Source organism: Monodelphis domestica, chromosome 8 (genome assembly GCF_027887165.1).
Source record: "Monodelphis domestica isolate mMonDom1 chromosome 8, mMonDom1.pri, whole genome shotgun sequence".
NCBI classification, from domain to species: domain Eukaryota; kingdom Metazoa; phylum Chordata; class Mammalia; order Didelphimorphia; family Didelphidae; genus Monodelphis; species Monodelphis domestica.
The window spans coordinates 164,502,394-164,521,787 of NC_077234.1; the positions used below are offsets into that span (position 1 = coordinate 164,502,394).

The following is a 19,394-nucleotide window of genomic DNA, read 5'->3' on the forward strand; positions in this document are numbered from 1 at the left end:
AAAGTCTATCCCATCCAGATCTGATTATTTTAACTATGACTTGCTTGGTTTCCTCAGTGGCTGGTACTTTTCCCTTTAGACATCTTTCATCTACACCATATATTTCTTGCAATACTTCCTTTTTTTTTTTCACAGTTTCTTATATATATATATAAATATATTTCTTGAGGACAAAAGTTTTGTTTTTTGCCTTTCTTTGAATCTCTAGCCCTGAATATAGTAATGCTTAATAGGTATTTAATAAATGCTTTTTGACTTGAGTTAGAGTATAGGACCAACATGTAGCATTAATATGCCTCTATATCATATCTGAATCCCTGTTTCAATAACTTTTTTTTTTAACTTTTACCTTTTCTGTCTTAGAAACAATACTTAGTACTGGTTCGAAACATAAGAGTGGTAAGGGCTGATCATTTGGGGTTAAGTGACTTACCCAGGGTCATACCAGTTAATAAGTATCTGAGTCCACATTTGAACTCAGGACTGCTAGTCTCCAGATCTGGCTCTCTAAGCCACTTACTTGCCTCTCTCTCACTGACTTTTATAGGGCAATCATTCTTTCTTCCTTTTTTGGCTTCTAGTTCCTGAAGGATGATTAAAGAAAGACTTGGTCAAGGACTAAGTAATAACTGTAGTAGATGTATGCTTAACTCTATAAACTCCCTAGCATATTGCTGAAAGGGTTTAGTTTTTATGAAGAATTTTTAATATTTCTTCATCAAAAAATTTTTTTAAATGATGAAATGTTTACTTTTGTATTTTTTCTTGAGGAATGGGCAAATTAAATCTGTGATTTCATTGTTTGATGGAACTCACAGTAAAGGGATTCCTACCAAGGAAGCTTAGCAGTAACTGGTAAGTTTGGAGATTTGCCTAGAGCATTAAGAAATTCTCCACATGTCAAAGGAAGGATTGGAATTCTGTGTTACTGATACTGATGATAAACAGCTAATCTAAAATGGAAGAGGAAATTTCCATACTATTGAATTCTCTACGTTGAATAAATTGTAGCCCCAATCTCCCATTTTAGTAAACAAGACACTGACTATAATGCAAATTGATTGTTATGCCAAAAAATAATTCCCAAGCAAACTAGGAAAAAAATTCCAGGTTGAAGGATAGTTATTTTTAAATTAAAAAAAAAATTTTTAGATTACATGTAGAAATAATTTTTGACAAGTTTTCTGACCTTTTAGGATTCAGATTTTCTCCCTCTTATCCTACCCTCCTCCCTGAGAGAGTAAATAGTCTGATATAGTTTATAACAATACTTTCTATATTAATAAAGGATACTTATAAATTGCTAATATCTAAGTACAGTTTGACAGTTGCATTGGGTGAGTAGTTTCTCATCACTTCATATTATCAATAAGTGATTGCCTTGAATTTCACTGGAAATTTAACTATTAAAAAACAAGACCTCCAAACCAGTTATTCCTGTTTAGATACAATGGTATGTGTGTGTGTAACTCTCTCATTGACCTCAAGGCAACTCCATCCTCTGCATAATCTTTCTCCTCACTTTCTCCACATCTTTATCTCTTAACTCTAAGGCAATGATTCCCAACTATAGCTTTATGATGCCCTATGGCTCTACAATGACTTCAGGGGCATTACAAAGGTTTTAAATAAAAATATATTTTTTTAAAATTAAAATTAAAAATAAATATATGACATAATGCATTTGGTACTTATTATTAAAGAAGGTATATTGCAAAATTGAACAAACAACAGAGGTTTACAACTCCCAAAAGATTCTTTGATGGGAAGCATATGGTTAAACAGCTGCAGCTTTTGTGTATATGTTTGCTTCTTAGAACAGTTCAAGCAATTTAGTGTGACTCTGAAGCTCACTTGGTTAGGTAAAGATGAATATTCGCTATTACTACATTATCATGGAAAACACCAAGGATCTGACTGAGCAATTATTAACAAGTCAATATGTTTAACTGACAAGTGACATCAGGAAGTGCCTGGACATATTTCTTAACTGCCAAAAAATGTAAGAGTCAAAATGATGAGGGGATACTTGTTCATTCAAGAAGGCTGAGACAATGTTGAGTCAATCTTAAAACCCAAATCCTACTTTCTAGATAAACTGGTTTACTTGGAATTTTCAAATACTTCTTGTACCTTTCCACTTTGTTCATGTATAAATGGAGATTTTGAACCTTTGGACTTCATCCCCCAGAAGTCCCTTAGTATTCCCAAAGTTCCCTTTTACTGCGTCCTAGCGTTTTGTGTGATAGTATTTAATTCAGTGTGAGTAACACCTCTTCCTCTCTTTGACCTGCGACAGAGCTGAGTTCAGGAAGTTCTTTTGCTTTCGTTATTATTAATAAAACTTTATAAATATAATTCTTAGTTATTGATTATTAATTTTAAAACCCACACTCATGATGGGATACACTCCTTGCCTTAGTAAGTGGTTTTTTATTTTTTATGACAAAAAAAAAAATTAATCATCTGCTGATGAATGTCCTGGGAAAAGCAGTTTAGAACTGAAATGCGCCAGTCTTCACACAACAGTCAGTAGCTACTCTGTATGCAAAGCCTTTCCAGCATTGGTAAGACCTGTAGGTCGTGACTGGCGGGGTCAAATGACCAAAACACAGGAGTCGCCTAAAGCCATCGGAAAATACATATTTCCGATGGCTTTAGCCGCTGAGAAATCACGCTACTTTACAGCAAAATCTCAGAAAGAACGGGGACCCTGCTGCCCACACATTGTACTAATATTAGTTACCTATCAGCAGCCCTCCCCCCCCCTATGAGGTGCGATGGATTTACCCTGTTGCCTGGAGACCGGACTCAAACAGAGATCCAGAGAGAGCACCCAGGAGCTGGCTCTGGAGAGGTTAAGAAAGAGTCCTGGAGGGGATAACTCCTGCAGCAGATAACAGAGCCGATTAATCCCAGCAAAGTGAAGCTTCAGCTCGAGCTGGAGGGAGATGACAGGAAGAAGGCAGCTTCTGCAGACCCCCTCCCCAGGCAGGACTTACCTCCCACCCCAGTGCTCAGACTGCCTCCTGCTGGATTAATATTTCTCAACATATAATTAAATATTGTTTTTGTGATTAATCACTATGTTTAAATTATGTTTGATTTGTAGCAATGAGAATACATAATGCATATCAGGTATTTACATTCCGAATCATAACTGTAGCAAAATTACAATTTTGAAGTAGCCACCAAAATAATTTTATGGTTTGGGGTCATTGCAACATGAGGAACTATATTGCGGGGTCACAGCATTAGAAAGGTTGAGAACCATTGTGCTAGAGTTTGTGCTACATTGCCAAAGAGGCAGGGAGAGGCAACTGCAATCATAATACCAGAGTTAAAAATTTGCCTTAGTCATTTACTCTTCTGTGGGTAAACCTGGGCCTTAGATCCTCTCTGCGACTTAATTTCCTCATCTGCAAAATGGGAAAGGGTAAAATTACTTGTAAAGTACTTTCTAGTTCTATGATCCTATAATCTCAGGATTACCTGGACAGACAGGAAGATGGGGGAAGGAAAACCAATGTTAAAATTACTGAGTAGTCACCTCTTCTTGTCTTGGTAGCCAATCTTCCTTGGCGTAGCTCTTCCACCTCCATCATGGGGACCAAAAGACTAACAAGAAGCCTTTGGTCATGCATGCTCTTCCACAACAAATTAAGACTTCTCACTATAAATGCTGAAGAGGAAGGCTCAGCTCTAGGGGAAAGCGATCCAGACAGGAAATGTGTTACCAGAAGTGACCTAGGCACTGATCTCTCTCTGCACATTTATAGGGGTGTACTCCAATCTAACCCTACATTACACGCATGAATGGGGCTTTGGTATAAGTGCCCAGGACCTCAGGTTGTATCTCCCCACGCAGAGAGCCTAAGAATCCTGCTTCTGGGAGGATCATGAGCCTGAAAAGGACATGGATGAGGCATCTTTGAGAAACTACAGACACTTTGTAGCTGGTTTTAGTCTAACCACAAGCTGTTTCATTGTTTTAGTCTAGTTTTTTGGGTGACTGAATGGTTTGATTATTTCATTGGTGGTATCTGATGAAGCATGCTATAGGGGAAGAGACCTTCTCTCTGCCTAAAATGTGTGGCCCCTAGAAATGGGTTTTGGCCTCTATGTTTGTTCTTTTCTGTTTCAGGAACAAAGATTGGAGCCTCCAATCTTGTGTTTTGAAATGTCTGGGGAGAAAATGTCTGGTTAGTTTTTGCATCCAGTTCATCACTGATACCCCAAGAATAAGGACTTAGCCCAGGAGGATTTATCCAGGAGTTGTGCTGCATTTAGACATGATATCTTGGTTGGATTAATGTAATATAAGAACTGGTAGTATGGTTATTTGACAAACATTAGATGCCTGCTACAAAAATGACTTTATCTTGACAGCAATTTATTGGTTTAAATATAACTATTATTTCAAAATTTTCTGTAGCTACATACACATGTATGTAAGTATATGGCTAGAAAGAACAAATGTCAAAACTGTATTAAATAAGATGGGATAAAGCTGAAGTAGACAGTGGCTATAAGCAATAAATGTTTCAGAACAGTAGTTTAGAGTTTTAGGGCAGCAATGCTGAAAGCTTGTACCCCTGAGATTTGGGGGGTCAGTCTGCCAATCAATAGGGATTCCTATTACCCACTTTCCTTACCTAATACCTTGATCTCTCCCTTCCCTGAGTGATCCCAAATAAAGAGTTACTACTTGGATCAGGTCTGCCTAGTTCCTGATGCTAAGGACGAGGGCTGAAGATTTGGGGAGAACCACACCTCTCCTGAAAAGAGAGGGTTAACTCAGGATCCTAAGGCTCCAAATAACTAGACCCAAAGGAGTAATCCTCTCCTCTGGGCAGAGGAGTAACTCCAGGTTATTTTTTGGGGGGGGGAGTGGCAGTTGGTGTCCTTGAAGGACCCAGAGACAAGAAGGTCCATCTGGTCTCTCAACGATAGCTGAGACCAAGAAGGGAAGCTGTGTGCCATTTCACTAAAGCTCTTGCCTCTAGTTTTAACCTCCACCTCCCAGAACCATTCTCTGAGGAGACATACTTTGTCCCCCAGGGAGACAAAGCCAGGTTACCTTCCCCAAGGGGAAGAAAGGGGAAAGATCAATACCTTCCCTCTCTCCATTCTCTCAACTCGTTCTCTCCCTCTCTCCAGTTCCCCAATGTGTATGTGTGTGTGACCTCTTATAGGCCATATATTTCAATGGGTAGAATTTGCTCCCCAGGACTCTCTTACCCAGCATCCTATTTGTGTGCAAACACTGTTTGGATACATACGTAGGGAAGGTATATTTTGATGTAACCCTGACTCTATCTCTTCTTCCCAGGACATGGCTGTGGAGGCTGGGGGGAGAGCTTGGCAAGAAAGTTTTTTCATATGGTCATACTCAAGCTTTGTACTTCTATTTTTTTCTCTTCTACTTCAAGTAATTACAAATAAATCTTATAATATATAATACTTGGAGTTATTGATATTAATTTAAATTTTACAGTCTCATTTACCATAGAGTTTGTGGTGTAGGTTAATCCTTAGTACAAGAACTTACTGTCTCATTTTGCATGGCAGTACACAGAGTAAATCTCTGAATTAAGAGAACACCTACTTGTAGCCCAAAGTAAATAGAAATAGCCCCTCTATCCAATCGATTCTCTACCTCTTTCTAACCAGTTCCTTATCACGTATCTTCCAACACCTTTGTTCTTTTCAATCCAATAAATTGTTGTTACTCAGCCTTTCAAAAAAAATTTCTAGCTGCTCTCTTTGTGGTGACAAAGAATCGGAAACTAAAGGAATGTCCCTCAATTGGGGAATGGCCAAACAAATTGTGGTATATGATGGTGATGGAATACTATTGTGCTATAAGGAATGATGAACAGGACGATTTCAGAAAGAGAGGGAAACCTTTGTGAGCTGATGCAAAGTGAAATGAACTGAACTAGGAGAAACATTGTACACAGTAATTGCAATATTGTGGAATGATCAAATGTGATGGACTTTGCTACTAACAGCAATACAACGATCCAGAACAATTCAGAGGGATTTATGAAAAAGAATGTTATTCACCTCTAGAGGAAGAACTGTTGGAGTAAGAATGTAGATGGAAGCATATATCACTTGTTTATTTGGGTATATGTTTTAGGGTTTTGGTTTTATAAGATTATTCATTTACAAAAATTAATAATATGAAAACATGTTTTGTGTGATATTACATGTAAAGTCCAGATTGAATTGCTTGTCTGCTCTGGGAATGGGGAAGGAAGAAGGGAAGGAGACATTTTGGACTATATAACTTTGAAAACTCACATGGAAATTTGTTATTAAAAGAAAAATAATTAAAACAAAAAAATGCAAAATAAATAAATAATTAGATACTTGCCCCAAAAAGAAAAAATAAAATAAGAGACATCTCAAGGAAGAGTTTTCAAAAGAATGGGAAGCATTATTAGTGGAACCAGTTTGCTACTATTGAAGATAACAAAAAAGGTCCCTGGAAAAACATCAGCAACTATGCATATGCCTAAATTCTCATCTTATAAACATTTTATGAGAATGTTTCTCATACATATTTTTCATAAAAACATTGGGTAGGAACAAGCAAACTTAAATTTTTTTGATAACTTTTAACATCACATTCACTTTCCAAATATATCCTTCTTTATCCTCCTCAGGAAATTTGCTTTTTTTCTTACAATTCATTACCAGGTATTGAATATTGGAAAAAAAAAGGGGGAAAAAGTTCAGCAAAACTGTTTATTCTGTTTGACAGTGTGTTTTATATTACACAATCATAGTTCACCCCAAACCTCTCATTTGCAAATGGAGGGAATATTCATGCCAATAAGATTCTTGATCTAAGAAAGCAACAGATGGGTATAAGCAACATAAAAATGAAACCAAACAGGGGTCTGGGGCCCTAAAAGACCTTATAATCTAGGGTGGGGGTGGGAATATAAACATCTAATTATTTAGTGACTAATTTGACTTTTAATTATAAAACCATTTTGGGGAGTCATTAGCACACCCTCAGAACTTTTAAAGTCTAACTGGGTCACTAGAGCCACTAGGTGGCACAGTGCAGAGTCTGGGTTAGGAAGATTCATCTTTCTGTGTTCAAATGTGGCTTCAGACATTAGCTATGTGACCCTTGAGAAGTCACTTACCCCTGTGTGCCTCAGTTTCTTTATCTGTAAAATAAGCTAGAGAAGGAAATGGCAAACCACTCCAGTCAATAAAACCTCAAACTGACTAAAAACAACTGAACAACAACAAAACTGGATCACAGTATGTTAGACTTAAGAGCTGGAAAGGATCTTGGAAGATATCAAGTTCAACTCAATCATTTAACAAAGGAGGAAACTGAGGCCAAACGGTTATGTTATTTGCTCAAGTTCCTATAGTCATTATGTCTGAGGCAGAATATGAACAAGGACGCTACTCACTAAATCAAGATCTGTTTTAAATGGTAGTTATCTTAATATACTTAGGAAGACTTGGAATACCACAGTCCAGTATAAGGAAAGGAGGCAATCTCCCTTATCTGCCATTTCAGTTTCAACTCTCCTGAACAAGATTGCTTCTATTCTCATCACCATGTTTCTTCTCAGCTCTCTCAGCCTCCTCTCCTGGAGTGTGAAGCATTAAACTTTTCCCAGAACTTTACTGTACATCCCTCACCCTTTCCTACACTTTCCAATTTCCTGTATCTTCCCTGTTACATTGTAAGCTCACTGAGGGAAAGGACTGTCTTTCTGATTTATATCCCAAATACTTACCACAAGGTAGTACAAGGATGATATTAGAAATTAAGACTTGTTATATTAGTTTAGAGATAAAAAGTAGAAAAGCTGGCTTGAGAAAGAATTGGGAGTTTCAAACAGAGCTGAGACAGTGTCAGTTTCAAGTCTAATGGTTTTTCTGTGACAGTTGCTCTCTATGTGTGGCATTTGGTCTCTGGCAGTTAGACTCTCAGGGCTTGGAGGAGCCAAGCATCTTTTCTCTCTTTCCTTATTGCCTGAGGTAGAAGGAAGGGAGGAAAAGACCTGAAGGAGTTGTGTTTTCTTTTCCCAACTTAGGAAACACTATCTATTGCTATTTTTATAGATTGTTTTAACTCTGAGAAGACCAAAGAAAGACCTGGTCTTTGGTTTGGACTCTGAGTCTGCTAAATTTCAGAGTCCTAACTTGGTTCTTGCTGAGGCTTAGTCAGCTACCCTTTTGTTATTTTGATAACATTAACAAAGTTAAGAATTATAAGGATAATAGTGTTAGTTTATTTAGAATAGTACAAATTTGGGTTAGTCAGATCAGGAAGGATCAGTATAGCCTGTGGAAACAAGAGCAGTTCCTTGCAGAACCAGGAAGTTTTATTTGGGTGGAGTTAGAAATCCTTTTTTATTCTCATATTTTCAATAAGTATTTTATTTTTATGTAGAGTCTCCTTAGCATCCTTGCACCTGGCCCTGAAGAGAAGTTTACTTATGAGTTTCACTTCACTTATATAAACTAAAGATATTTTGTAAGTACAGTAAGCAGAGTATCTAAATCAGTTTATAATTCATAATCAATTCATTGCCTATGATTTTTACAGTTGATATGGTATATGGTAGATGCTAAATGTTTACTGAATTGAAAATCATTACCAGGATTGAAAAGGTCAAAGGGCACATAATTTGTGTACAAATGTACACAAATGTACAGAGTACATAGGTGTAGCCCTGTGTTAGAGAGAAGGAAAGGGCTCTGCCTACAGGAGCAAGCCAGATCTTGCTTTCTATATTCCCTAACTCAAAAAACTTGGAATGTAGGTGTAGATGCTCAGATTATTCATCACAGCCCTGGACAATGGGCATAGCTCATGCCTCTCACTGGAGTGGCTTAGAAAATGCAGCAGAGACAGTGAAGTAAGCAGGCTTTATTGAGGGGAGATACATAATGAATTAGTGGTCAGAATAGATGGATACAAGACAGTCTGCTATAGTTCTGGATAGAGTCAGGCATCTCAACATGAGAGAATTATAGTGAATTTTAAAACTTCATATCAGGGTCAAACAGGATCAGGCATTGGGCACAGGAAGCTTTGAAGTCAAGATTGATTCATGCTGGATAAACCACATAGGTGAGTGGCTGTTAGCTGATAATTTAAACTTACCCATGGAGGATAAAGGAGGACAGGATGAAGGAAGGAAATAAATATTAAGTGGCTATATGTGTCAGGCAACTGTGGTGAGTGCTTCACAAATATTTTCATTTGTTCCTCATAACAATCCTGGGAGATATTACCTCTATTTTACAGTTAAGGAAACTAGGTAATTGGAGGTTAAGGGCATACAGCTACTAAGTATTAGAGGCTGGATCTAAACTCAGATCCTCCTGACTCCAGGGTGGGCATTCTCTACCAAGCTCTTTTTGAAAAAAAATTTGTTTCTGCGTCCCCAGGCCTTTTTGGTTTCCTAAGAGGGCTACTATATTCCTTATGTTCCTTAGATGTGACAATAGAGTAAGAGCATTTAGGCAGCCAGAAGGTATACACTTAGCCCTCCGTTCTTACTCCATGTATTTAGTATGTTGTTATAGGTAAAATGGGAAAACCCACCACCACTTTCTTTCACTCACTATGGGTAAGACTGTGGGCACTCAGTTCAATTTCTCTCTAGGCTTAGATGTTCTTTATGATCAGAAATTGTGGAGGGGAATGGGATAGGAGGTAAAAGGGAAGAACTAGTGGACATGACTTTTTTTTCATCTTTAAATCTATATTTCACCTATCAAACATCAAGCTTCCATCTCACCCTACCACTACTCTATAGAGGTAGACATTTAAAAGATGTCAATTTTAAAAAAATCTATATCTTTTTTATTAGAATCGATACCAAGTAAAGGCTAGGCAGTTGGGGTTAAGTGACTTGTCCAAGGTCATATAGTTAGAAAGTGTTTGAGACCACATTTGAACCAGGTCCTCCTAAAGGCCTGATGCTCTAACTACTAAGGACAGTTACTTTTCCACCATATGAGTATGCCAGGCAGGGATCCAAGATGTCAGGAATGTCTATGTATTTAATATAAATATCTCCAAAGCTGCCTTGGATTTAGATGCAAAAAGTATTTCCAGAATTCAAGGTAGTTAATTTTCAATGGGACTTTTCAGGTTATTGTGAAATTCCAAAAATATTATTCAAAGCAGTACTATTATTAAATAGCTGATTATTATCACCTGGGTTCAAGTCCCATTATGTTCCAGACATTATAAATCTAGGTCAAGTCACTTAAACTTTCAGTAATTAAACTCCCTCCTCCAAAAACTCTCCAAGGTTGCAATATGCAAAATAGTTACATCAGTGGAATAATTTTTTATTTGGAAACTGGCCGTCAACGAAATCAGACTCTTTTGTGGTTTAATGGAAATTAAAAAATAACACCTTCTAAATAATACTCAAATTTTAAGATGAAAACATTAAAGAACGCTATGACTATTAACGAGTATACTCAGGTACACGTCCAGCAAAAATTTCATCTGCTCAATAATTTTGGAGCCAATAATTTTAAGCATGTGAGAAGCAATGCAAGGAGAGCTGGATCATCTAATGTTTAAAGGTTTAAGCAGCTTTTGAGTTTATCTAGTTCAACCCTCTTTTTTCAATTCAACAAACACTTATTACTTGTCTACTAGGGGCCAGGAACAGTGCTAAGCGCATTCCCAGATGGAACTAAAGGAAAGTCCAGAAAGGTAAACAGTTGGCCACAAAAAGTATACCGCTATTAAGTGAGTGGGCCGGGTTTTTGGACCAAGGTCTAAATCCAAATCCAAACACAGCCTTTGCCCTCAATGGGCTTATGTAGCACCACAGCACAGAAAGTAAAGGTCCGATACAAAATAATGCATGATACTGACTGATCATAAGAGGACTAAGCACTTTGACAATTCATGAACTAGCTGCAAACAGCGGGTGGCATTCAGAGGGCTTCCTAGAAAAAGGGGAAAGTCGTTTCGAGGTGCAGTGGCTACCCTTTTCTAAAAGCAGAGGTCACGGAGAACCTCTCCCTCCACGATCTGGAGGAGTAGGGCCTCAGGCTAGACCAAATTGTAGCTGCTGGGGATGAGGGGCCCAGATCTCCGCGGGAAAAACTCTCTCAGCAGTCTACAAAGTCTCGCGACCTTACAAGATCTCGAAGGTGGGAGAAAGGAAATTATCTCCAGGCCGGACTAAAGGCAGAAAGAGAACTTCTGTTTTCCAGGGGGTAAAAGAGTAGCGAAAATCTCCAGACTTGGCCTAACCCCGGAACTGAAATGGCCGCGACTCTCAGAAGAAAATGACCCTGATTAACTCCTGCGGAGCATGCGTCGAAGAAAACGGCGCTACCAATGCTGGGGGGGGCCGAGGCCATTGGAATATACCAAAGTGCAGAGCGGGAGAGAAGAAATAGGTGTATTTTGTAGTATTGATACTTAAAGGGGAGGGGCCGATCATACTAGAAGAATCTAGAGATAAACAAGGAGGGAGGGTCACCTCAAATCAGACCCAGTCTCGCCCATTCATTTCTCAGGCTCTATCAATAAAGGCCCCACCCCCTTTCAATCCTCTTTCTCACACCTCCTCGCACCTCGATTCACTTGGGCTGAAGCGAAATCCCGGAAACGTAGAGCTCCACTTTCCTAGGCAGGAAGAGGGGCGGGCCCACGGTGCATGTGTGCCTTGGCGCATGCGCATGCGTAGTGACCGGCTGCCGGTGTCTCGTGTTTCCGACCGCGGGTAGCGGAGTCTTGTGGTACTTTAGACCCCGCTGTGTTTGCGCGTGCGCCGAAAGCACCATCTCCCCACCTCCACTCCCCCCTTCCCCCCACACGGCAGGCGCCCCTCCCCCATCCTCTCCCCGTGTCTCCCCCTCCCCCTGCCAAGTCTGTAGACCTTCCCCCCCAGCAGGGGTCCGGGAGCCGAACCATGTTCACCAGCACTGGATCGAGTGGGCTCTGTGAGTACCGGCCGCGCCCCCTTGGCCCCGCCCCGAAGCAGGCTTTGGGTGGGCTGTGGGGAAGGGAAAGTGGCTGTGTGGTTCGGAGGGTGTGTGTTATGTGGGATGGGCGGAGGGTTCACCCTGGTACCCCACCACCCCCGATACTGGGGGCGAGTCGGCGGGATTAATCATCTGGAGCACCAGGGTGGGCGTGACTGCCCTACTCTGGTTCTCTGTTTGGAATTAACCGGGTCTCTGAGCTCCTGGAATCTTCCTGCGGGAAGCGGCGGGTTCTAGCGCCTTTGACCGTGACCCTCTCTGACTTGTGCCCTAGGAGGAGGGAGGGTGCATTCTCGTGCTGCACTGGTGGGCTGGGGTGGGGGTTGGGAGCTGGACTCCACACTCAAGCAGGGAACCCGAACGTGGCTGTTTGCTTGGCAGATAATTCCTCCTCTTCCCAGTTGGTGTGCCCCCCAGAACCCTCTTCACTAATGCCTGTCACGATGCCAGGTCTGGAAAGGTGATGTGGGAAGTCTACCCATTTGGGAGACCCCAGTCCCTTCTTGGTGCTTGCTTCATCTTTTTTCTTTCTGGCCCCTATCAGACCACACTGACATTTTGCCCCAAGGACCAAGAGAGGATTTCTTTCACTGGTTCTCGCACTAGTTTGCTTTTGTGTACTTAGATTAAAAGGTGACGTTTCCTTTTAAGTGAGGGAGGGTTTCGGACACTTCTCAGGAGATGGCAAACTTCTATTAAAAAACTGACTTTTAGTTCTCTAGAGATGGCAAGTTGATTTTTGCTGTTAAGTATAGTACTGTAGATTTTCACTTGAACCAATGCAAGTGGTCAGCAGATAGAGGGCAGAGGAGGACAGCCTTTTGCAAGTATGTGTACACTACTTAATCTTAATTTGCAGGGCTAGATCCTAGGATTCTCTAGGGTTATGTTGTTTGTTAAATTAACTTTAATTAAGCCTTGATATAATAATAATAGCTAGCATTTATAGAATAATGATATAACAATGAACTCTAAGGACTACCAGACTATCTACCTTATGGCCAAACTTTGCAAATATTTGTTCTTTTTCATTAGAATGTGAACTTCTTGAGAGCAAGGCCTGGCTGAGTTTTCTATTAGTACCCCAATTTAGTACAGTGGTCTGTGCATAATAATAAATGCTTTATTCTTTCATTTATATGATACTTTAAGGTTTGCAATAAAACATTTTTACATAACTCTTTAACATTTGCAATAATACTTGTTAATATTTATATAGTGCTTTAAGCACTTGATATTTCATCTCATTTTATCCTCTTCTCTGTTACTTCCCTATTTTTAAAAAACTCTTTCTGTCCTTATAGTAACTCTAAGACAGAAGAGCAAGGACTAGGCAAACAGGGCTAAGTGACTTGCCCAGGGTCACACAGCTAGGAAGTATCCAAGGCCATGTTTGAACCCAGGACCTCCAATCTCCAGGCTTGGTGCTCTATCCACTGAGCAACCTAGCTGCCTCCCTCTCTCTTAATATTAAGGGCATTACTCTTCTACTAGTCACCTAGAGTCACAAATGAGGTGTTATCATCCACTTTGTCACTCTTTCTCACTCCCTCTCCCCCATATCCAATCTGTTGCCAAGGCCCATTAATTTTACCTTCTTAACATTTTTTACTTATTTCCTTGCTCCCCAATATTCCCACTCCCTCAGGTCCATATCCCCTCAGTCCAGGACTATTGCAATACTTTACTTGTTGTGTCCCCTCATTTCCAATCCAGTGTTCATTAAACTACTTAAGTTATTTTCATCCTCCTTTGCTCAGTAAACTCCACTGACTCTGTATCACCTCTGGGACCAAATAGTAAATCTCTGTGTATTCAAGCCCTTCACAACTTAGCATTGACTACCTCCCCCAACCTTTCCAGTTTTCTTACCTCTTACACTCTTCTCCCAAGTACTTTGTGGTCCAGTGGCACCAGCCACCTTGCTGTTTCTTGAACAAAAACACTCCTTCAAATTTCTCCAGGCATTTTCAATGGTGGATTTCTCCTGCCTGGAATTTTCTTCTTCTTCATTTCTACCATCTGATTTCCCTGCTTTGAGAAGTCTTTTTCTCTTGATTTCTAGTGCCTTCCCACTGTTAATTAATTCCAGTTTATCCTGTATATAACTTATTTTATACATAGTTTCTGCATGTTGCCTTCCTCATTAGACTGTGCATTCCTTGAGAGTCAGAACTGTCTTTTGCCTTTCTTTGTATCCCCTGAAATTAGAACAGTGCCTGTACACAGTAGATGCTTAAATAAATGTTCATGACTTACTGATTGTGGTGATGTTATAGACCAGAGTTGCAAAACCTAAGCAAGTGGGGATCTTGATCTTCATCACTGAAAACACCCATATGGATAAGATGAAACATTCAGTCATTTGAATAAGAACACAGAAACCCTTATCAAAGTTATGACAGTTCTTCCCACCTATTCCCATTTTATATTTTTCTATATACTTTAGAATACTACTTCCTCTAAAGTTTTATACTCCACTGTCTATCTTATCAGGGTATAGAGATGACCCTAGGACCTTGAGGACATCAGCGGAGCACATACACTATAGTACGGGAGCTTAATAAATGTTAACTGAATATCACTGAAAAGGTTGCTTTGTGTCAGCTATAACTAAATGGAGATTCTCACAAGATTGGCCAACAGGTAATTCAATTTTTTTAGCCTTAGCAACTCATGAAGATTCCTTTTATAATGTAGAGAAAATTATTATCTCTATGGGTAGAGGAAGGAGTACCCACATCAATAAGTCAGGTATCCCTTATGATAACTTTTATGCCAGGTACATTTAATGACTTTGTTTCTAGAATTCATGCTAGAACTGAATTAAACAAATTGAATAATATCTTCCATTCCTACAAATAAAATGGTCTTTTTTCTAGTAGTTTTATAGCCTATTTAGAGTGCCCTTTTATTATTATTTATTATTATTGTCCTTATACTATAATATTCTATAAAGAATGTCAACTTCGTAATACATAATATGAGAATGTGTTCAAATTAAAATGATTGTTCAAAAACTAGACAGTTCAAATAAATCGGTATCACATGTGAATAATCTTTATTGAGGCCAGATATTTCAGCTTTAAAACAATTTAGATTGCTTTGTCAGAAAAGATGGTGGGATAGGTCAAGAGTAGCAGAAAAAAATGATTCCTCAAAAACTAGACGTGTTTGAATAAATTGGTGCCTCATGCCCTATGTGTAATGGAAAGAGTTCTGGAATTGGAGTCAGAAGACCCTACTATAAATCTCAGCTCAGTTACCATCTGTGTGAATTTGGGATGACTTTTAAATTTATGATCCTATGAACTGGAATTAAAGAACTTTAAAATGTTATCTTCAGCACTGACTCAATATGATGCTAAGAAAAGTATCAAGTTTTCTATCAGTTTCATTTACAATGCTAACTTTTAAATTCTCTTCTCTATTTTCCTTTTATTTACATTCACTTCCCCATCAATCAACATTGATTAAGCATCTACTATGTACCAAGCCTTTTGCTAAGTGCCTGGAAGATTAAAAAAAAAGGCAAAATGATGGTCCCTGACCTCAAGGAGCTTACAGTCTAGTAGGGGAGACAACATGCAAACATATATATACACAAAACAAGTTATATACAGGATAAACAGGAAATAATGAATAGGGAAGATATAAGAAATGAAGAGGGTTTGAGAAAGTCCTCTTGTAGAAGGTGGGATTTTAGTTGGGCCTTATGGGAAGCCAAGGGAGTCAGGAAGAATTGAAGTGGGAGACCATTACAGGCATCAGAGATAGCTAGAAAAAGCACCCAGAACTGAGAGATAGAGTGTATAGTTGGCGAAACATCTAGGAGGTCAGTGCCACTGTATTGAATTAGAATGTGTATATGTATGGGAGTGTAAAATGTAAGAAGTCTGGAAAGGTAGGCTAGATTATGAAGGGCTTTGAATTCCAACAAAGCATTTTGTATTTGATCTTGGAAGAAATAGGGAGCCTCTGAAGTTTATTGAACAGGAGAGTGACATAGGCAGATTCATATTCTCTATTTTTTATTTCTCTTTGTCTATTCTACACATTTACTATTTAATATAGTATATGACCCTGGGCAAGTCATTTAACCTCTCCTATCCTCAGTTTCCTCAACTGCAAAATGGGAATAATACTAACACCTACTACACAGGGTTCTTGTGGGGGGGGGGGGAATGTCGCGTTCAGTTTTGGATATCAATATGTCTCTAGGACATCCAACTCTGGAAGCCTAATAGGCAGTTAGAGATGTGAGCTTGGAGGTCAACAGACAGGTTTGTGCTTTTTGGAATCATCAGCATATCCATGGTAACTGATGGGATCACCAAGTGAAATTGTATATAGAGAGGACAGAGTACCGTGGTATATTCAGAGTTAGCTGGATGAAGAGCCAGCAAAGGAAATTGAGGGGGAATAGTCAAATAGGTAGGAGGAGACGCAGGAGAGTAGTGGCAAGGAAACCTAGGAAGGAGAGTATTGAGAAATACAAGATGTTCGACAGTGTCAAAAGCTGCACAAAGGACAAGAAGGAAGTGGATTTGAGATTTGAGAAAAGGCCATTAGATTTCAGTTGAATTGATGACATCAGAAGCCAGACCACAGAGAGTTAATAAGGGAGTGAGAGGAAAGGAAATGGAGTCATCTGTTATAGATACTAACTTTTTTAAGGAGTTTAATTTCAAAAGGAAAGAGCAAGGAGAGTGGTGTGGATGGATCAAATGATGTTTTTTTGAGGATGGCAGAGATGTGTGTTTGTAGACAGTAGGAAAGCAGCTAGTAGGGAGAGATTGGAGATAAAGGGGAAAAAAGATAAATGAGAGTGGGGATTATAGATGAGTATATTTGCTAGACAAAATGGGATGGAACCATGTCACTTTTGCATGTAAAGAGATTTGTCTTGGTCAAGAGAAAGGCTCTTGTAAGCCAGAGGTAGAGGAGAGTGACAGAAGGCATCTGAATGATGTGAATTAAGGAAGAAGAAAGCAGAGGAAGCTCTCAGTAAATTACCTCAATTTTCAGTATACTATGAAGCAAAATTCTCAGCTAAGAATGTGGAGGGAGAGGGAACCATGGGATATTTGAGGCAGAAAGAAAAGGTTTGGAAGAGGAGAATGGAATTGGGAGTTAATCAAGGACGTATAAAAAGATCTCCTTATAGCCAAAATTTAGAGTGAACATAGAATGGTCATTTGATTTTTCTCCATCTCTGTTCAGCAACATGTGAGTAGGAGTGAAGACCAGAGATAGTGGGAGTAATTCAAGGCTGAGGCTTGGCAGTACAAAATTGATGGCACAAGAGATGAGTGTAAAGATTAAAATTTAGGGGAGACGGGGAGACTGAGGCAGGTAGAAATTAGTTTCTCTTTGCAAGGAGTATTATATTTTTTTAGAGGTTTATTGAAGATTAAGGATTAAAGAAAATACAGGATAAGAGACACGTGTCCAGGCCATAGAGAGGCCTAGACAAAACCTCACCTACATTATGAAAAAAAGGCCATGTCTGCCCCCAAACGGAAGTCCAAGAGTCAAGAGAGACCTCAAAAGCCTTTGAATCAGCTTAAATACCTTCTCGATCTCGGCCCAGGTGAGATTACAAGGCATTCTGGGGAAGTGGAGCAAAGGCTCATGGGGATTGTAGTCCTGTATTCGAGTCTATTTTTTACATTAGAGAGAAGAGGACAGTGTAGAGATGAAACAGTCCACCATGCGGATAAGGTGGAGAAAGGAGTAGAATGTAGCTAGTGCTTGGGGTGATGGCTTGGGAGAAAAGTGAGGGCTTAGAGGTCATTGTATGGACAAAGAACAGGATTTGGGTTTGTGAAGCAGAAGGAGAGTGAAATGACCATAGACAGTGATGAGAGAAGGGAATTTCAGAGTTCATTAACTAGGAAATGGAGCAAGACCAAAGGTATGGCCATTGTGTAGCTTATGTAGGATGAATAGAAGAAGGAGATCGTGGGAAGTTGGGAAACTATGAAGCTTGGGTTTTTGAGGGAGAATCAATATGTTTTTTGATGTCCCTTAATAATGAGTTCAGAAGTTGGGAAATAGAGACAGAATGTGAGCCATGCATTGAACTCATTGAGGAAAGGAAAGTGTTCTGGAAGTTGTTAGACAATGGCTACAGGAATGTGATTGTGATTGGGAAGTAGATGTGGCTTAAGCGAATCTCTGAAGGGGAAAGCTTATTAAGGGATAGAGGTAGAGAACTTGAAAGTGGCAGTGGGGAGCAGAGAATATTCCAACTACCCATCCTGAACCATTGTCAGAGGAATGGGTGAAAGTGCAGCCAGTGTGGGAAAGGATGACCAATGAGACTGTTATCAGGAGAGAGCCCCAAAATATAAGGAATGGGATAGGAAAAGATTCAAGATGAAAACAGGTTTGTTGCCTATGAAGCATGCATTCCAGATAGTAATGTGGAAGGAGTGGATAGCTTTAGGGTGTAACATTGGTGGTGGTGGTTGGAGGTTTCAAAGGAATAGGGCTAAGAAATCAGGAATTGGGTAATGTGGTGGTGGGGTCTAAAGTGTATTAAAATTAGAAAGGTGATGGGACAGGTTGTGAAGGACTTTAAGTGCAAGAAGATTTTATATTTGATCCTACTGGAGTTTGTGGGGTAGGAATGTGGCACAATCAGATTTGCACTTTACACTTTGACAGCTTAGTGGAAAATGGACTAGAGTAGAGAGGGGCTTGGGGCTTGAAGACCTCCAACAGACTTTTTCAATAGTCCAAACAAAAGGTGCTGAGAACCTGTCCCAGGGTGGTGGTAGTATCAGAAGAGAGAAGAGGATATATTTAAGGAACTTTATGAAGGTAATCAAGTATACTTGATGCCTTCCACAATTTCTTCTTAAGATACCAATATTTCGTTAGAATACTTGTTGTTCATTTTTCTTTTAAAAAATTTTTCCAGATTACATGTCAGTACAATCTTCAATAATCATTTTTTTACATTTTGTACTCCATGTTCTCTCCCTCCCTCCTACCCCACCTTCTTCCCCAAATCTTCAGGTAATGTGATATAGGTTGTACATGTTTTGTCATACAATACATATTTCCATGCTCTTTATCTTGTGAAAGAAGACATATAATGCTTTACACCAGAGAAAAATTCATGGAGGAAATATGGTGAGAATGGCATAGCTCAATCTGCATTTGTACTTTGTTAGTTCCTTCTATAGCAGATTTCATCATGAGACTTTGGGATTGTCCTGATAATGATAATTGTGCTGATAATGGTTAAATTATCCAGTCGATCATAGTTCATTATTACTACCGTTGTGCACAGTGTTCTTCGCTTTCTGTTCACATCACTTTCATCATGTCATATAAGTATTTCCAGGGTTTTTTTTTTGGTGTTCATC

At 39.4% G+C, this 19,394-nt stretch overlaps 1 protein-coding gene across 1 annotated transcript in view; it reads left to right on the forward strand.

Moving 5' to 3' along the window:
- The first annotated feature begins 11,698 nt into the window (after positions 1-11,698).
- Positions 11,699-19,394, forward strand: part of UBAC2 (UBA domain containing 2) — a 326,804-nt gene continuing 319,108 nt past the window's right edge. Inside the window, exon 1 of the mRNA XM_007501351.3 lies at positions 11,699-11,973. Within this exon, the coding sequence (XP_007501413.1) occupies positions 11,943-11,973 (31 nt within the window). The 5' untranslated portion in view covers positions 11,699-11,942. The remainder of the gene's footprint in view (positions 11,974-19,394) is intronic.